This window comes from Cygnus atratus, chromosome 8, assembly GCF_013377495.2.
Source record: "Cygnus atratus isolate AKBS03 ecotype Queensland, Australia chromosome 8, CAtr_DNAZoo_HiC_assembly, whole genome shotgun sequence".
NCBI lineage: Eukaryota > Metazoa > Chordata > Aves > Anseriformes > Anatidae > Cygnus > Cygnus atratus.
In genome coordinates, this window is record NC_066369.1 from 15,826,006 (window position 1) to 15,843,665 (window position 17,660).

Genomic DNA, 17,660 nt, shown 5'->3' on the forward strand with positions numbered 1-17,660 from the left:
TACTAAGAACTTGTGTATTCAGTTATAAAAAAGTATAACCTACTCAGAATATGTTTACAGGTTTTTGTTTGCATTTCTTGTGAACTGGGAACCCAGACAGTGTAGGGCCTTTACAGATACAGAAAAGCACATACCTTCTCTTGAGTGTACACAGTTAGCAGGCTGCTACTCTCCTAATTTTGGAGAAGCAATTCTTAAGCAGCATGCTTATGTTCTGCTTACCTAGTGTCTTTAAGGCCCAGGTATTTAAGTCCTCAGGAATTTCAGGTATCAAAAAGCAGAAAGGTCCTAGCCATCATTTACAATGTAGCATTCATGACCCTATTTTACTCTTCAATGACTAAGAAGAATGAGTTTTTTTCACCCAAGTGTTCTACCTTTCCTCTAAAAGTACATATTTCTGAGGAATAAGATGTGTGCTGTTTGGATACTAAGGCTGGAAATTTTAGATTTGTAGCAATGCAAACGTCTAGTTGAGCCTCACTAGGTGAGCTAGGTGTATATATTTAGTAATAGTGAGAGGAGAACCACTGAACTCTGACATGTCACCATTAATGCATTATAAAAACATTTCATTGCTGAAAAAAAGATTTAAAATCTCATGGATTGTGAATCAGATTCAATTGTGTGGACTAAACTGACATATATGACATTTATAATTTGGTATTTTATGAGCACTGGTAGTCAGTGAGTATTCAAATGAATGTTCTTTACATGTTGAATGGCAAGAAAACAGAACTGGGAAGAAAATAAGAGGTAAGGAAGCAAGGTAACAAAGCCTACTCCTGCATTATGTTATGCACTCATTGGCCTGATCACATTTCATCCTGCATTGCTTTTTACACTACGTTCTTTCACAGAACTACCGAAAGACAGACATACCCTTAAAAATAATATAATTTCACTACCGAGATAACTTCTGCGTTTGAAATATACCTTTGCCTTGCTTTTCTTCCTTGATGAGTCATTCATACTGCCATCCATACCTTCTGAAGTAACAAAAATAGGGGGGTTTGTCTGTTTTCTTTCCTTGAATAATGACCGTACACACCATTTTTCTCTCTTCCCTAGAATCATAGAATATCCTACTTCTCGTCCTTTTGGCTAAGATCATATGTAATATCTGTTCTTATCAGTTTACATCCTCAATGATTCTATGATACTGTTTAAAAGCTTTCAAGAAACTTTGCGTGTTAAGATAAGAGAATGACTGAAAAACAACAACCATACAGCATGAACCTTGTATGAACGTAGTCTTCTTTTATAATACAGCTACTCAGACAACATAAATATAATGTACACGTTAACACACCCTTCCAGAGCTTTTATTCCTATGAAACAAATAGAAATAGAATATAGTAGCACTTCATATGCTGTCTCCACGTCACACCTTTCCCTTAAGAGTCAATCAAAATCTGTTCTTCTTCTGTCTGTGGGCTTTCAGCGTTTCTTGCCAGTCTCTCAGAATTAGAGTAATAGCTAAAGCACGTCCAACTCTTACCTTTTTAAAGGTTATTTTATCAAAATACTATTTTTTGGATCCCCAACCAACTGTAATTCTGTTAGAGTATCTTCCCCAGCTAGATTTTAAAATCTTCTAGCCCATTGAAAATAGCTTATAAGAGTAACATTTTTCTGTTACTTATATGGAAGGGATTCAGAATATATTTCACCCAACAGTCTGACCTGAGAAAAGGGCTCCTTTTATTTTTTGATGTGTCTTCCTAGTATTTATTATATGCAGCCTGGTTTAGACTTGCAGACAGTAATGATTAACAATTTCCTCTAGCAATACATAATTATTGCATATCCTTGATGATTTTATTATTGCTGCTGTCTTTGTCAAGAGCACATTGTTATCTTGCTTACAGAAGTCAGCATTCTTAAATGGCTACTTTCTCTTGGAGAAATCTTACAAGGTAGTTTTGGATAATTACTTCTCTCTCCCAAAGGAAGTCATATGCATTTCACTTAAATGGTTCTGATAAGGTACTGTGCTTTTGAGGCAACCAAAAAGTTGTGGGAGAGTACACACAGGATGAACCCTGCAGCTCCCTCTTAAGCAAAGGCTGCAGTCAAGTGCTATTTTGCACCATGTCAAAGCAACTGGTTCCTTGCACGCCTTACAATTAGAAAAGAGTTGGTACGCAGGGGAAGTAACCAGAAATGTGGCACAGATTTTATCGGTTTCTCTGATGAGCCATCTGCAGTTAAACAGCCTTGTGGTCATGGTAAGGACTGCGTGACTAAAAACCACTCAAAGTATGGTGTAACTACCCGTGTTGCGATGGATCTTGTTGTCATGTTTATGTCTTAGTCACATCAGGGTTACATTACAGGTCCCTCTACAGGGAGATAATAAAGAAGTGAGAGAATGAGCACAGAGACAACGTCCTTCTGCTTCCTCTCTCAAAATAAAGCTGGAGGCTGATACAAAATAAGGCAACCTAGTAACTATGCAGTGCACTTTTTTGAGTATGAGTGCTCCCAGTATGTTCACTGGCTGCCTCATGGGTCCAGACCACGTAGTGAAGCTTGGACTCTGGTAATACAAGAAACCGCCTCTCTCCTGATGTCATGCTGCCACAAGTGAAGTCACAACAGCCACCAGAGAGGGATCTTCACTCCTTTGTTTGGGAGGAGATGCCAGCAGGGTATTCTTCACCTGGTTCCCTCGTTCACTTTCTCTGTAAAATGGAAGAGCTCTACCACGTTGCCCTTTAGGATATAATACAAAACAGCTATTTAGAGAAGTAACTATATAGGAGATAAGTGAAGCTGATTTTTTCCCCCTCAAAGATCAGGATTTCACAGGGAAAAAAAAAATCAGGGAAAATGCTTGCTTTGTTTTTGCTGGTGGTATTTTTGTTTTGGTATTGTCACTTTATCATTGACAGTTGCTGTATGGTTGTGCCACATCAGATTAAAATCTAACAGGGCCAACTTCTCATCTTAGAGAAAGATGGGTTTGTTATTAAACAGTAGAGAAGTAGGATCTGTTATCTGGATATCTGTTCCAGACCTTGCTCACATTTCTCATGGTATTTTTTAAGATGTTTAAGGTACAAACTTTGATATTAAAGCACAGCATTTCCTTATCTTAAAAGGAAAATTATGGTCTTTAATTAGCTAGCATTTGTGAAATGCTTGGGGATCAGGTACTACCAAAGTGTAAAATGTAATTAAAAAAAACTGTTCAGTTTTAATTTTGTTTTTACCTTCATTGTAATTAGACAGGGAGGTTTCCCATTCTGTACGCATGCTGACATTTGTTCTTGAGTATTAAGCTTTTGGGATTTGGCGTATTTTCATCTGCTGAATGGCGAGACAGAACAATCCACTTTAAGGCTCATGAATTTTCCATAGGTTCCCTCTCCACTCATGGAGATGGCTTGCATCTTTCATGTGACTGTACATTATGAAAGGCTTCTCAAATACATTTGATAAAAGATATGCCACACCCACTGGAGGCCAAATTCTCCTCTGAGTTAAAGCCTTTAAAACGTGCAACAGCACACAGCATGTTTCCTCTGTCATCTACTCACACAGCTCAAAGATGCACAATGAGCAAACCACAGCAGCCCCCTTTCTGCTTCAAGCAGAGCGTAACAATGAAATACATTGATGAAAGACTCCGGTTTACATCACACCTCTAGAAGCGCGGTTCTTTTAGTAGTAGGCTCAATTCTCAGCTGAGATATTTATAGACTCGGGAAACACTGTTTTAGTGATGCTCTGGATGAAGCCGGTCTCCTTGGGGGAGTTAAGCAATCGCTCCGTCACACTGCCGTACAATTCGCATGTGCCTAGAGGGAACATCGAATAGTGAGAACTTACACTGAAGTTGCTTTCCACCAGCTTTAAGGAAGCCGCTGTTTAGCAGAACACTGAACTTGATGTCACATAAAGGCTTCCACACTGTCTTCAGTATTTTAAATCCGACTGAGTTCAGTGTTTGTTTAAAAACTGTAAGCTTTGATCTGAAAGTTTTTAATCATCCTGTGATCAACCAACTGGTAAATTTTTGAATGTACTTAATGCACAATCAGCTTAAGCAAAACTTATGTTAAAAAAATTTTGCAGGAGATGACAGATGTGGGCAAGTAGAATTAAAAGTATTTAAGTGTAAAATACAGAACTTCCAGTCACTACAAATCTGAGAAAGTCACATATGGTAAAAAGCCGCACTGAAATTATTGTTCAGGGGCAAGGAAATCCAGCTAGCCGATCTGCAGTGCCTTACACTGTGCACCACAGCTGCCTGTCTTTTGGAGACCTCCAGGGATGGCGACTCAACCGCTTCCCTGGGCAGCCTGTGCCAATGCCTCACCACCCTCTCAGCGAAGAAATTTTTCCTAGCATCCCACCCGAACCTGCCCTGGCACAACTTGAGGCCACTTCCTCTTGTCTTAGCACTTAGCGCTTTCGAGAAGAGACCGATCCCCTCCACGCTACAGCCTCCTTTGGGGTAGTTGCGGTGAGCGACGAGGCCTCCCCTGAGCCTCCTCTTCTCCTGAGTAACTGCTACATAACGGCTCCTCACAGGACTTGCTCCCCAGGCCCTCCACCAGCTCCGTCGCCTGCTCAGACCCCGCTCCAGCACCCCCCCAAACCCACCGCCCCGCTCGAGGCTCGCCCGCCCCCCGGTGCTGCCGGCCCCCCCGCGGGCAGGCAGCGCTCCCAGGCGGCCCCGAGGGGGGCTGGGGGCGGCTCCGGCCGCCGGGGCCCGGCCTCCCGCTGCCGGCGGCGGGCGGAGGCGGCGCCTGCGGGCGCGGCGCGGGGCGGGCGGCGGCGGAGCTCCGAGGCCGCGCTGCCCGGCAGCCCCCAGCCGCTCAGCGCTCCGCCGCCAGCATGGGCGGCTCTGCCTCCAGCCCGCTGGACGACAGCAAGTGCGCCTACATCCGAGGTAGGGCCCCGGAGGCTTTAAACCCCCGGCGGCCGGCCCCCGACGGCAGCGCGGGGCCGGGGGAGCGGTGCCCGGAGCTCCCCGCGGGGCCGCGGCCGGGGCCGGGGCTGGGGCTGAGGTTTGGCCGGGGTCGGGGTGAGGTCTGGCCGGGGTCGGTGGGACTGGTCCTTTTCTTTTGCAAAGCCCACTGAAGGCGGTGGAAGAACGGCGAGGGTGGCATTTGGGTGGGCAACTGAGACTGTCAGAACAGTGTTTTGTCCCACCGAGGGTTTCGGAGAGACGAAGTGAAAACCAGGCTTGCTTTAACTGTGTGCGTGTTGCTGTTAAACTTGGAAAGGAAAGAGCACAGCGCTCCGTTTGGGGGTGTGCGCGCGTTACTTGAGCACCAGCAACTGAAAGACGAAATAAAATGCATTTTGCTCCCACCTGGCTACCTACGCTCCTCACCACCGCAGCAGCAGGTAGGACACTGAAAAAAAAAAAAGCATTTTAAGGCTGGAGAGTTGCAAGCAAAGTAAAAACTTTGCACGCGCTGGGGCAGCCCTGTTCCAGTGCGGTACGTGCGGTGTGGGGATCCCAGCCGTGGCCACTTCTCTTGATATCACAGCAGATCTTTCAAGAGATTCCCAGAGCAGGGAGGACTTCCAAACGTTAGATGGCTCTGACCCAAAAAACAATTGGCAAAGCTGCGGGCCTCACATGCAGAGGTTTTGCTGCGGTGTCCACTCAGTACTGTCATTTTTTCCTGCCCCGTTGAGGGTTGTCTCGGGTTCATCTGAGCCGAGCCACGAGGGAGTAATCTCCGTGGACTCCGTTTTTGTTGGCACTCACTCCCATGTTGCAGCCAAAACAGCACTTAGACGCTGGAGTCTTTCAAGTTTTCTGCTCTGTGTCTGAATGAAGGCAGTTGGGAGTGCCTGAAAAGCCTGAAGTGGAATTACTGAAAAAAAAAAAAAAAAGAAAGAAAAAAGGAAAAAAAAAAGATTCAGGGAGCTTATTAGCTTTTCACAGTTGTACAAGAGGAAATCATGCTGATCCTTGGCCTGGGCATCGCCACACTTAGAATGGAGAACTCGTGTCAGAGGCTGGGGAGCTCTTGTCTAAAAGTTGGGTGTGAGGCTGGGCTGGATGTGAATATCTCATGGCAAGGGTGCCACTGCTGTGCCGAGAGCACGTCGCACACAGCTGCAGCTTGCCTAGCACATCTCTGCAGAGCCAAATGATAAAGCAAAATCATCATGAAAACCACACTTAAAGTGTTGGCTCAAGCCTGCCGTCCTTGCTGGAAGTGAGAATGCCCCGCTCACAGCTCTTGCTTTGAAAAATAATGAGGCGCTTTGTGCAGAGGCAGCCCATAAATTATTACTTCCAGAAGGAAAAGCAATCAGGAAGAGCATCTTAAATCGAAACGTGTCTCGAGAGCGCAGCTCGCCAAGCCTACCGCTCATGTCAGGGCTGGTGTCGGTGTGATGCAGACCCCGCTTATCATCCCGCCGTGTTCTGGGCTGATGGATGGCAGGAGCTGGCGCCGCAGTGAGCTGTCCTCCATCAGGGAGGAAGCTCACCAAGTTGCTGGTGCTGTAGGTTGAGAAGAAAAAACAACACATTTTTAGCTTTTTAAAGGTTAGGTGGGTTTCACCGGGGGGCTGGGAGTTTGGGGTTTTGTTTTATTTTTCCACTCCAAATATGATGCTGGGGGGTCTTTAATAAAAAGGGAAGGAAGATGCCTGCTCTTTGTCAGTAAAACGGCTGGTCCGTGGCAAGGACAGCTCTGGTGAGGGAGGCTGTGAGACGTCAGGCTCAGGGAAACACCAGCCTCATCAGACCAGTTGGAGACGTGAGTCCGGAGAACATGATGGGAGCATCCGACGCTGAGTTGTGCTTACTGCCTGCAGAGGCTGCGACTTCCCCTTAAGCCTGCTCCAGCTTCTCTCTTCCTAAGGAAGAAGTGGTGGCATTGAACCAGCCTGACTGCGAGTCACAGAGCGCTGCCCGTGTTTGAACAGGGGGCTTACGGGGTTTGCTGCTGGGTATGAGGTAGAGGGGATTTGGGGGAGAGTGGGGTGCTCTGTAGTGCCAGCAAGGGGGCAGGCAGGCAGGCCACACACGCTGCAGGGTAACCCGTGCCGAAACCTCAGCTGCTTCAAAGATGTCCTCTGTTCTGTGCAGCCTGCTTTTCTAACCATACCTATGGTATTTTTTTCCACTTATTTAGGATCCTGAAGATATTTTAATGTACGCATGTTATAAGCAGTAAGATGTCTGATTTTTGTCTCTCTGAAATTAAAATAGATTCTTTGTAGGATTTTGGTGGGACTACATTAGAATTATTCAGGGTGGAAAGATGCAAGTGAAATAGAGATTAAAAAATGACAGTAATAATTCACAGACTGGCAGTTGGTCATGTGAAAGGATTTTATTAAAAAAATTCATTCTCCCAGTTTGATGAGGCATGGGCTAAACCTGTGATGGGAGGTGTTTGTTGCGTGATTTGTCTAATGATGTTTAATGAGTGTTACGCCCAACAGGGAGCAGTACGGGCTGGTAGCGGGGAGTTATGGACTCAGGGTGCAATTATGCAACTGGGGAAAAAGATGAAAGTGCCAGGAGAAACAGCTCTCAGTATGCCCTGAGAGACCGTGCTGGAGATTTCAAAGGGAGCTGGTAGAAATGTTTTGGTTTGGGTCTCTGCTGTTAGACGAGGCACAGCCGAGGGGGACAGTCACACAGCGGGGAGGAGGAGGGACAGCGCTGGGGGCTTCGTGGTTTTCCATCTCTGTAATCTCAGTGGGGCAGTGGTAGGCCCAGCTCTGCTCTGTCACATGTGGTCTGTTGTGACCAAACTTTTTAAATTTGGAGAGGCAGAGAGATTTCACGGACTCAGTGTCAGCAGGTACATCCTCAAAAAAGCGTAGCATACGAAAATTGAGCTTCTCCAAAGGTTGTTTTTTTATGCTTGACCATATCTGATCTATCCATTGCTGTAAAAGTAAAGCTGTCTGGAGGACAAGGCTTTGTAGTCAGCCACTTTTGATTTGTTTGTGTGTTTAAAAGCAGTTTTTCTTCCTTCCTTTCCTTCTTTTCCGTCGTTTCTTTTCTCGTCCAGGCAGATGGGGCAGCTCTGGCCAAGGGGCTCAGTGATGGTGCTGCGACTCCTGAGGGTTTCCTCATTGTTCAGGACTTTTTTCCTTGCAGACCTTCCAGCCATTCATCTTTTCATCCGACAGTGAGAGCTATTAGTTAATGTCTGCAACAGATTTCTTTCTGGTCATTTGCTTTGCCTATGAGTTTCAGCGTGGTACTAATTAAGATGGGAATTTTTTTGCCCAAGGATAAAACACTTTTGGTGTGTTCCTGCAAGATGCAGCGTAGCTAGAAAATGTGGACGGACTCCTCCTGTTCTGTCGAGTTTTAGAGGCTGAAGAGGAGCCTGGTGTACCCTTCACTTAGAAAGCAAGATAAGGAAATTGGCTGCTTTAGAGGAAGCCATGTGCACAAATACCATCAGCGTTACGGAGAAAAGTCCTGCCGACTCGGAGAGAGATAACCTAAGGGCCTGACACAGCTCTGGAAGCAAATCCTTGCCAGCAGCCAGCCGGTGTGCACATAGTCATAGGCAGGGGTGCTGGAGGATGGGAGAATAACTTGGAATTAATTGTGGAAAAGTTGGCCTTTTTTGGACAGGCACTCAGCCTGTATATTTGATTTTCTGCTTTAAACTGTCGCGTAGTCCTTCTGGTTTTAATTTGGTGGACGGCTGCAAGTACAACAGAATTTTGAGAAAATCTAGCTGTATTTACTGCCTTTTTTCTCAGCCTGTTACAAGTTATGTTTCGCTGTTTTTTGGAAATCCTCTCTCTCGTTTTCTGCAGGTTAGCATAACTGTAAGAGCATGCACAGTAGGTGTAAATAGTCACGCGGAATGAGGAAAAGGAAGGGAAATGGGTAGGAAATTCAAATTGCAATATGAGTATGAGTTTCTATTCTTCATTATGTTCACCTTGCTAAGCCTACCAACTTCTTGCAGATCTTAAGAAATGAGATTTTGAAGAAAAATCCTTTTGCCTTTACTTGACTTCTGAGAAGTTTTAGTCCTCAGAGAGGGTATTGCCGCTGGAGCCAGTGGCAGATTGTCATCCCATAGTTTTAAAAACTGGAGCCTGCCTGTATTGGAAAGGAGAGCTGGCTTCTCTTTGGTCCTTACACCCTTTAATTCTTGGGGATGGACACTTTATCTTAGCTTTTGACTGAATGCAAGCAAAGGCAGTCAAGGGGCATGAATGATGGGAGAGGTATTTGCCACCCAACTTGAAAAGAATTTACTGAACTGGGTAACTTCCTGATTTCAGCTTTGGGAGAATAAGGCAGGAGACACCTTTTCTATTCAGTTTCCATTGCTCGCATAGTCCCATTTACTAACTTCTTTGAAAAGTACTGCTAGCAGTTTTGGAAGTCTGCAGTCAGGTTGTTTTGCAACCAGCATGGTACAAATGAGAATTTCCCTCATCAAAGCAGGAGCTAAAATTTTGTTCTTCAATTTGTCAATAAAAAGGTTGTCTGTGCTCACACCCCGTTCCCCTTCTGCAGGTGGCCAGAGGTTTTCACAAAGCCAGAAATGTCAGGTATCCATTTTCATGGCGTGGATCCCGCTTCTGCCATGGCAGGTGGAGAGACGGCTTTGGTGCCAGCCCTGGCTGGCCTGCTTGGCCCAAGTTCTCTTCCACCAAAGCAATCCGTGTTGCTCACAGAAGAATGAACCCTGTGCTATGTAACACTTGCTGCGGAAGCTGGCTTCACAAACTGGAGGGTGGCTTCTTGCTGGGAAATAAAGTCTCGTTGTGGTACTGTAGGTGAAGGTAAAGCTCAGTGTGGAGAGGAAGGCACATACATTTCTGCTCTCTGTGTAGAAGCTGTGTGTGATGTTGAATTAAGCACTGGGCACTAATGGAAAGAGCTTCTTAATAGGGAAGGTGAGAAAAGTGCTCACATTGGCCCTAAAACTGTAACTGAAAGTCGCACTATAACCGTGGTGTCTGCTGCTCTTTTGTGCTTGATGTTCTCCAAAATCTTGAAGATTTGAGGATCTTTAATTAGCGCAGCTTGGCCAGAAATTATAAGACAGTCTTTGCATTTGATAGAAATTTTACAGATATTGAGAGGAGAAAAAGAAAACTACAAGATAGTCTTTCAGATGATTAAAGCAGCTTTGTTGTTGATGCCTTTAGGCAGTAACAGCTGAAAAACCAGTGTCTGGATTGAGAACGATGATATTCATAAGCAATGTGGTCATGGCTGCTTGTAAAGTACAGCAGCATTTCTTTTTCCAGCTTTTTCCCTTGCATATAATAAACATGCTGTTCTCTCCTCACTTAATGAACAATAAAAAGTAGCTTCAAGCTTTTGAACATGCATGCAAGCATTTTAGTTGCTTTTGCACTTGAAGGACAGTGATGAAACACGAGACTGACTCTTACATAAAAGCAAGATTAAAGCTTGTTGAAATGGCTGAGACTTGTGTGAAGAAAGGATTAGCATATTTGGGTTTTCTAAAGATTTATTGTGTACTTTTTGATTAGTTTTACACAGTAGAAAACCATGGTGATGATTCTATGCTAGTGCTTAACTTGATATGCCTAACCTAAGATATTGATGAATTAATTTCTCCAGGTATTTAACTTAATTTTAATTTTTGAAATCCTGAGCATTAGTTGAAACAATGCTCCTGAGATATTAGTTACAACATTAGGCACTATCAGTTGCTCTCTATTTCAGATAGCAGTAAGCCTTAAGCTTACAGAGTAGGCCAGTGTAGTGCTACCAATCCTACTATTCCGTTATTGCACCATTTTTTTTAACTAGGTAAATGTCTGATATCAGGAATTAGAAAGCAAATGCAAGGCTGCCTCTAGTTTTTTTTTCTCATTAGTTGGTTAAAAAGTTAAAACACATTTAAGTTTTAAAAATCCATAGGTTACTTTTGTATGGTTCAGTTCTTCCAAGACACAAGAGAAATAAGAAACAAGCTAGTCCAACTTATTTTCAGAATACATTTACCAATCCAAAACCAATTGTTAGAAACAACTCTCTGAACCTTCCGATGTTTGCGGTTGTCTTAATCCTAATCCTGTTCTTCTGTCTTGCCCTGAGCATCGTGTTTCCCAGGGAGGACGCAGGTGCCATGGAGGCTGTCGTGGATGCTGTTGGGTGTTAATGTGGTCCCTGCTCACCTCCAGAGCAGCCCCGCGGTGTCCGTCAGGTAGCTGGACACTGAACAGGGGAGGCATTGCCTTGTGTGTCAGAGCCTGGCCACGGTGGCCGGTAGATGTTGGCTGCTGGCTGTTGCAAGCGCCCAGGCATGCTCCGGGGTCTGTGGGGGTGCCCATGTGCCAGCCCGTGGGGCTGCAGCAGCTTTGCTGCCAGCCCGTGCCACACGACGCACCGGGATGGCCGCAGCAGCGGGGTGCAGCATCGCTGTGATGCCTGGGTGAGCAGCAGCAGCAGAGGTTTCTGGCTCGCTACCCAATTTACGCATCTTCCCAGGTGCGAACTGCGTGCTGTCCTTCGGGGTAAACTCTGCTTTTGAAATTAATGTGGTCGATATGTTTAGCTGAGCTTCAGGCTATGCGGTTTTACTCTATGCTCTCTGCTGACACCACCAGTGGCAGTGATACCTTTCCAAATGATAGCAGACTCGTAAGGATACCATTGGCAATGGTGTAAGGCAATCAATTCCTATTCTCCCTGAAAATGCCTGTTTTTGGAGGTTCATTCTGTGTCATGATTCTGAGGTCATCACTCAGGTTGAATGCAGATCCCGTGCATTAGAATCACAGAACCATTAAGGCTGACAAAGACCTTCAACATCATCTGGTCCAACCACCACCCTACCACCAATATCACCCACTAAACCATGTCCCTGAGCACCACGTCCAACCTTTCCTTAAACACCTCTAGGGACGGTGACTGCACCACCTCCCTGGGCAACCCGTTCCAATGCCTGACCACTCCTTCTGAGAAGAAATGTCTCCTAATTTCCAACCTGAACCTCCCCTGGCACAACTTGAGGCCATTCCCTCTAGTCCTATCACTAGTTACCTGTGAGAAGAAGCCGACCCCCAGCTCCCCACACCTTCCTTTCAGGGAGTTGCATAGAGCAATGAGGTCTCCCCCGAGCCTCCTCTTCCCCAGACTAAGCAACCCCAGTGCCCTCAGCCACTCCTCACAGGACTTGTGTTCCAGGCCCTTCTCTAGACACACTCCAGGGCCTCGATGTCCTTCTTATAGTGAGGGGCCCAAAGCTGAACACAGTACTCGAGGTGCGGCCTCACCAGAGCTGAGTACAGGGGAACGATCACCTCCCTGGTCCTGCTGGCTGCACTATTCCTGATACAAGCCAGGATGCTGTTGGCCTTCTTGGCCACCTGGGCAGGCGAGCATCAACCAGCACCCCCAGATCCTTTTTGCTCTGCACAGCTTTCCAGCCACTCTCCCCCAAGCCTGTCGCATTGCTGCATGGGGTTGTTGTGGCCAAAGTGCAGGACCCAGCCCTTGGCCATGTTGAACCTCATCCCATTGGCCTCTGCCCATCGACCCATCCTGTCCAGGTCCCTCTGCAGGGCCTTCCTACCCTCCAGCAGATCCGTGCCCAAATTTCATGTTCGCTGTTGTATGTGGGGTGCCTTGATCCTCACAAAGAGCATTCATGGTACAAACCATGTAAGACGATCCTTGTTCCTGGTTGCTTATTGCTTACACAGGCAAAATATGCAAGGCAGAAATGAAGGCGTGAGAGCAGGGAGTGCCAGAACAAGGAGGAACCTGGTGCAGGGTCAGGCCCCTGCAGGGTTACGTCTGCAACATGAGGCAGGGATCAGCTGGACTGTCAGGCACTAGTGATCACTAAGTACTTCCACAGCCAGCCATAGGAAGAACTGGCAGTGACTTCTTTTTGTTATAAAAACATCTGGGGTTTCCCACTGAGGTTTGTTTTCCCCACGTCAATGAAGTGGCAGGTTTTGCGGAGCTCTGTCTGCGCCTGCTGTTTCTGAACACCCCCTGCTCACTGTTGGGGCCGGCTCCTTTGCAGGACCCGTGCCTGCCTGGAGCTGCTGCTGGTTTGAGTTTTGTGCACTTGAGATCCCAGCTGAAAAAGTTGGCCTCCTGTGATGAATCTGGAAACCTGCTGTTGCCAGAGAGCTTTTCCCTACTCTTCAGAGACATTTGGGCATCATTTCTTCGAGTTTACAAAAGGTGCCACCATCAGCCTGGCACTCAGCATGCAGCTACTGAGTAGCACTCATCTTTAGCCCCTTTCATTTGTTATCCAATGCGGTAATCTTTAAAGCTTTATGGGATACTTGCCTTCCTTTGCATGAAACCACAGCTGCTGTTTGTGCTTTGATTCTCCTCTGCAGAGGTTTTTGGTGGTGCCGATGACCCACGACCAGATTCTTGAAGGAGCACTGGGGACATGAAATATATTAGATGAACATTGTCTAAAGACAGACCTGCGTTTGCTGGATGTGATGTAGTGGATCCTTGAGTATTTTCAAGTATTTTCTAGTGGTCACAGTAGAGGGAAAGCAAGCTATTATCATCCCTGGGCAAAAATTTAATGGCGGGGTCTGTGCAAATGAAAAAAACAAAAGGCTTTTTTGCTCTTAGGAGTATTCTATAAAGTAATATGACTGTCCAGCATTTAGTCTGCCAGACACTTTCCACTGTTTTCAATTGCAAATGAGGCTTTGCCAGTCTTCAGCTGTTCAGACTGAAGTTTCCATGCTGAGTGTCTGCCTCCAGTTGCAATTTTGAGAGAACCTCAGCTAAAATGGACGAGCTTTTTTTTTTTTTTCCTTTTAGGATTAAACTAAAGAAAACGTATTTTTCCTCAACTCAGATGCTCTATTGAGCATCTCAGGCGTATCCTGGGCTAGGAGGGAAGGTGTTGGGGCTGCTGACGTGGAAAAGGGACAGCACAGGAAGTATTTCTGAGCGCTGCCAATGTTTACCTGCCCACCTAAACACCATTGTTTCTAAGTTTGCCCTCTGTGCAGTCTAGCAAATAGCTGCAAAACCCACAGCTAACAGCTTGTTCACCCTTGTAGACAAAAGCGAAGCCACAAAGCAAACACAGCTTTCTGCTGTTTAGTGTATTAGGAGAAAAGGTCCACGGATCTGAAGTCCTCACCTCACCACGTATGCCTGAGGGAGACCAGGATTTGAAGGCAGCTGTTTGGTGTTTTTTTTCTATTGGCATTATTCAGTAGAAGGCCCCAGATTTGGTAGTTTTCTTTGATTTTTTTGTTTTTTTCCTTCCGAGGTTCCCTGCAGCACACCTGATGCACCGCAAAGCATGCTGCAGGCACCGGTCCACTGCTCATCCCACTGAGATGCTCTGTTGGCTGGTGGCGTTACGTTTCACGTGGCAGGAGCTGTGGCTGTTCATTTTGGGCAGGCAGCTTGACAAGCCTAGTCCTTCACTTTTCAGGGAATTGTCCATTTTAAAACTCTCCCTGGATTTCCGCAGTGCTCAGCTGTGGCACTTTGGTAAATCAGAACAAGGAGGCAGCAGGGGCCACCTGGGAGCGTCTGCCCTAAGTGACACCCATCTTGTCCAGCTTCACGTCTTGCAGCAGAGGTAGGATCTAGTCCTCAAGGGTGGTATTGCCTTAAATACAAACCAAGTCCCTGCGATTTCCAGCTCTCCACAAACTTAAAGAGCTCCATGATGATAGGGGCAACCGTATTGGGATGATTATATGATGTGATTTTAGATGCAATTGTGAAGAAAAGCAGCTTCAGCCACTGCTGCTTGTGCTCTGTTAGTTACGCCCAGGAAGCAGCATCAAAATGAGTGACATGAGGAGTGTCTGAGGTTGTGGAGATTCATGAGCACACCTGGAAGGACATACCCAGATGTGAGGGTTGCGTTTGATGTGTCCCCAGGGATCAACCCCCAAATCATCCAGGTTGTCAGCTGATCCAAGCTTATGGTGGGTTTCACGGGTGCTTTAGGTGAGGAAAAGATGCCCGGTTGCAGTCAGTATTTTATGGTACGGCTGACCTGATTTTTGCTCACAAACCTGATTTATTCCCAAAGCACCTTTCATCCTTTGCACTTAGGGAGGCAGCACTATAATTAAAAAAAAAAAAAAAAAGAGAGAGAGAGAGAAAGAGAGAAATATTTAACGATGCATTTGAAAATGTTTCAAATGCACATAGAAAAGGGGACTGACTGAATTAAGGGCACAGAGGAGACACAAGTTCTTGATTTTCATGTGTCCTTTAAAATACAGTCATGAGCCAGAAGTGGAGATCATTTATTATAGTCAACAGGTTGAAGATATTTCTCTGTGGCACCGTGGCCCACAGAGGTGTGGAGACCCTCATTTGCAGAAGACAAAACAACCAAGTTATGAAGTAGTGCCAAGTGCAGGTCTGTTACGCTGCCCCACTTTTAACAGAGCGGGGAAGGCTTAGACAGAGACTATACCATCTATACCATCTCCTACAGAGTGATGTTGAAAAAGTCATTCCAAAACCAAAACTGAAAGCAGCAAATGTCAGCCAGCCTGGGGAAGGCGCATCCACCTCCTGTGCTGGTTGGGGTTAGCAGACCAGTTGTGTGTGGAGAAAGGGATGATGTGCTGTTGAAAACAAAGCTGTAAATCCCTGGAAAAGCCTACATGCAAAAGTAACACAGCTGCTGGATTGCTCACGAGGATTTGTGTTTTATACAACCCGCAAAAGAAAGCTATCTTTGGCATTTCATGGAGCAGACCTTCAAGACATTGTGCTGAAGCATACCAAAATGAGCGGCAGGTGGGTGCACACCTGGTGTATCTTCCTATGCCCTCTACGGGAGCCTTGCGAGAATGGAGCCAGGGGTTGTTCAAGCATGTTTTGGTTTAAAAAAAAGTAAACGGTCAGAGATTCCATGAAGTGACCTTATACGTGCTGCACAGAGGATTAGGTCCAGGAGAATTGATCAGATTAAGCCAAGTGTGCATTCTGTGAAGGATGGACATGTCTGTTTGAATATCAGATGTAAGGAATGTTCTGTTTATCTCAAATACAAAAAAATACTCTATCTAAGCAGGCTGGCAAGCTAGGATAGCCTCCTTGTCCATTCACTCAGCTTGTGGTATAAATCAAACATCACAATTTGGAGAGGGCACTGGAGTCTACTGGTGGAAGGCCACAGGATAGGCATCGCTCCCGGTATCCATGAGTTTTCTTGCATTTGACCTATATGTGGAAGGTATTTGATGTTTGTATCTCAGCCATCACAGTGTATTTAATAGAAGAAATTGATCTCTAAAAAGTTCAAAAACATTTTGAGCCATAGAAGCAAATCATGTGCTAAGTAGAAAGTGGTGTTAATGGCTGCTTCTGTCAGCCTGTTGGTCAAAAACAGGCCGAAGGAATGTGGAAGGACATGGGGGTCAGTGTGGACTGGCATGGGATTTGATGCAGTTTGGCATCCAAAATCAAGGCATCATGAAAACTTGAATTCTAATTTCACTTTACTTCAAGATATATAATGCTTTTTAGAAATTGAGGTCATTAGGATACCTCAGGTCAAAATCCCCATCAGTCCCAACTATTAAAATTGTTGGAACTTAATAAATTATTTCAGTTTAAAAAGGCATTTATTTTAGGGAATTACATCCTTTTTGATATAATAGTAATGGATACAAGAAATGATTTAAGTTGTAAGTGCCTACAAATAGAGTAGGGAAGGAAATACAGAGCCATTTCAGATGTCTCAGTTCCTGTTGTGCATTCAGCATAAACACTCCCAGCGCTTTGCAGTCTGTTACATTGGTCACACTGCATTTTTTTGGCCACTGTTAGGATTTGGCTCTCGTTTCTATCATTCCTTTTGAGATAAGTATTTTAATTATGTGGTGTATGTTTTCCTTATGGAATGGCTGCAGCATGCATGCGTGGTTTCATGGTAACGTAGCTGCTGAGCAGCCTGAGCAATGACCATGGTATTTCGTTAGGACAGCAGTTGCTTTTGCAAATTCACTTGTCCTTATTACCGGCTTTCTTAGAAGCTGTAGAAGAAATCCGTCCTTGCTGTCAGGTGTAGTTCATCATTCTCTACCACTGTCCCGGTTCCTTCCTGCTGGCGTTGGGGTGGGGCTGCTGAGAGCCTGGTGTCCAGCTGGGTACTGCCACGTCCCACCGAACCCAGGGGGAGCGCCCCAAACCCGCAGCTGAGGCTGCATTGCAGTGAAACACACCCAAGATCTGCGACGAAAGAAGAAGGAAGGCCCCGATGTGAGTTTGTCACTGGCTTCCTGTGCGCGTGGAAAACATGAAAGTTGCCTAGCACGTCTTGTACCAGAGTGGGGACATCTAAAGCTGACGATGCTCAGAGATGCAGGGGAGTTACCAACGTAAGCAAGCATACAAAGTGAGTGCGCTGGTAAGGGTGTAAGATACTGTGTGGTAATGAGCAAGAGCTTGTGGTTTGTTAGTTATTAATCTTGCTACATGGCTTTTCCTTAGGGTGCCTTAAATATTTAGGCAGCAGGAAGTGTGGTCAACTGAAAAGCTGCTGAGCTGCTGTGCTTGTTCCCTAGCGCTTGGCATTAGCAGGTGCTGGTTTCATGAACACAAACCGAAATCAGACTTGCCTGGGAGGCTGCTCTTGCATATCGGGTGGTATAGCTGAACACTGTCGGGGGTTTCATGGTTGCTAGCTGCAAAGAGCATTTTTAAAATAAAATCTAGCCCGTCTGAT

The 17,660-nt window shown here is 45.7% G+C and overlaps 1 protein-coding gene and 1 long non-coding RNA gene across 2 annotated transcripts in view; one reads left to right on the top strand and one right to left on the bottom strand.

The window, feature by feature from the left end:
- Positions 1-1,791: 1,791 nt before the first annotated feature.
- On the bottom strand, positions 1,792-3,764 carry LOC118243388 (uncharacterized). Its single transcript, XR_004777264.1, has 3 exons — positions 3,651-3,764; positions 3,219-3,315; positions 1,792-2,718 (listed from the first exon to the last, which is right to left on the bottom strand). It is a non-coding gene; the product is annotated as an uncharacterized LOC118243388 (long non-coding RNA).
- Positions 3,765-4,751: 987 nt separating this feature from the next.
- NIBAN1 (niban apoptosis regulator 1) overlaps positions 4,752-17,660 on the top strand; it is a 67,046-nt gene continuing 54,137 nt past the window's right edge. The window contains exon 1 of the mRNA XM_035537399.1: positions 4,752-4,906. Coding sequence (XP_035393292.1) covers positions 4,852-4,906 — 55 coding nt within the window. The 5' untranslated portion in view covers positions 4,752-4,851. The remainder of the gene's footprint in view (positions 4,907-17,660) is intronic.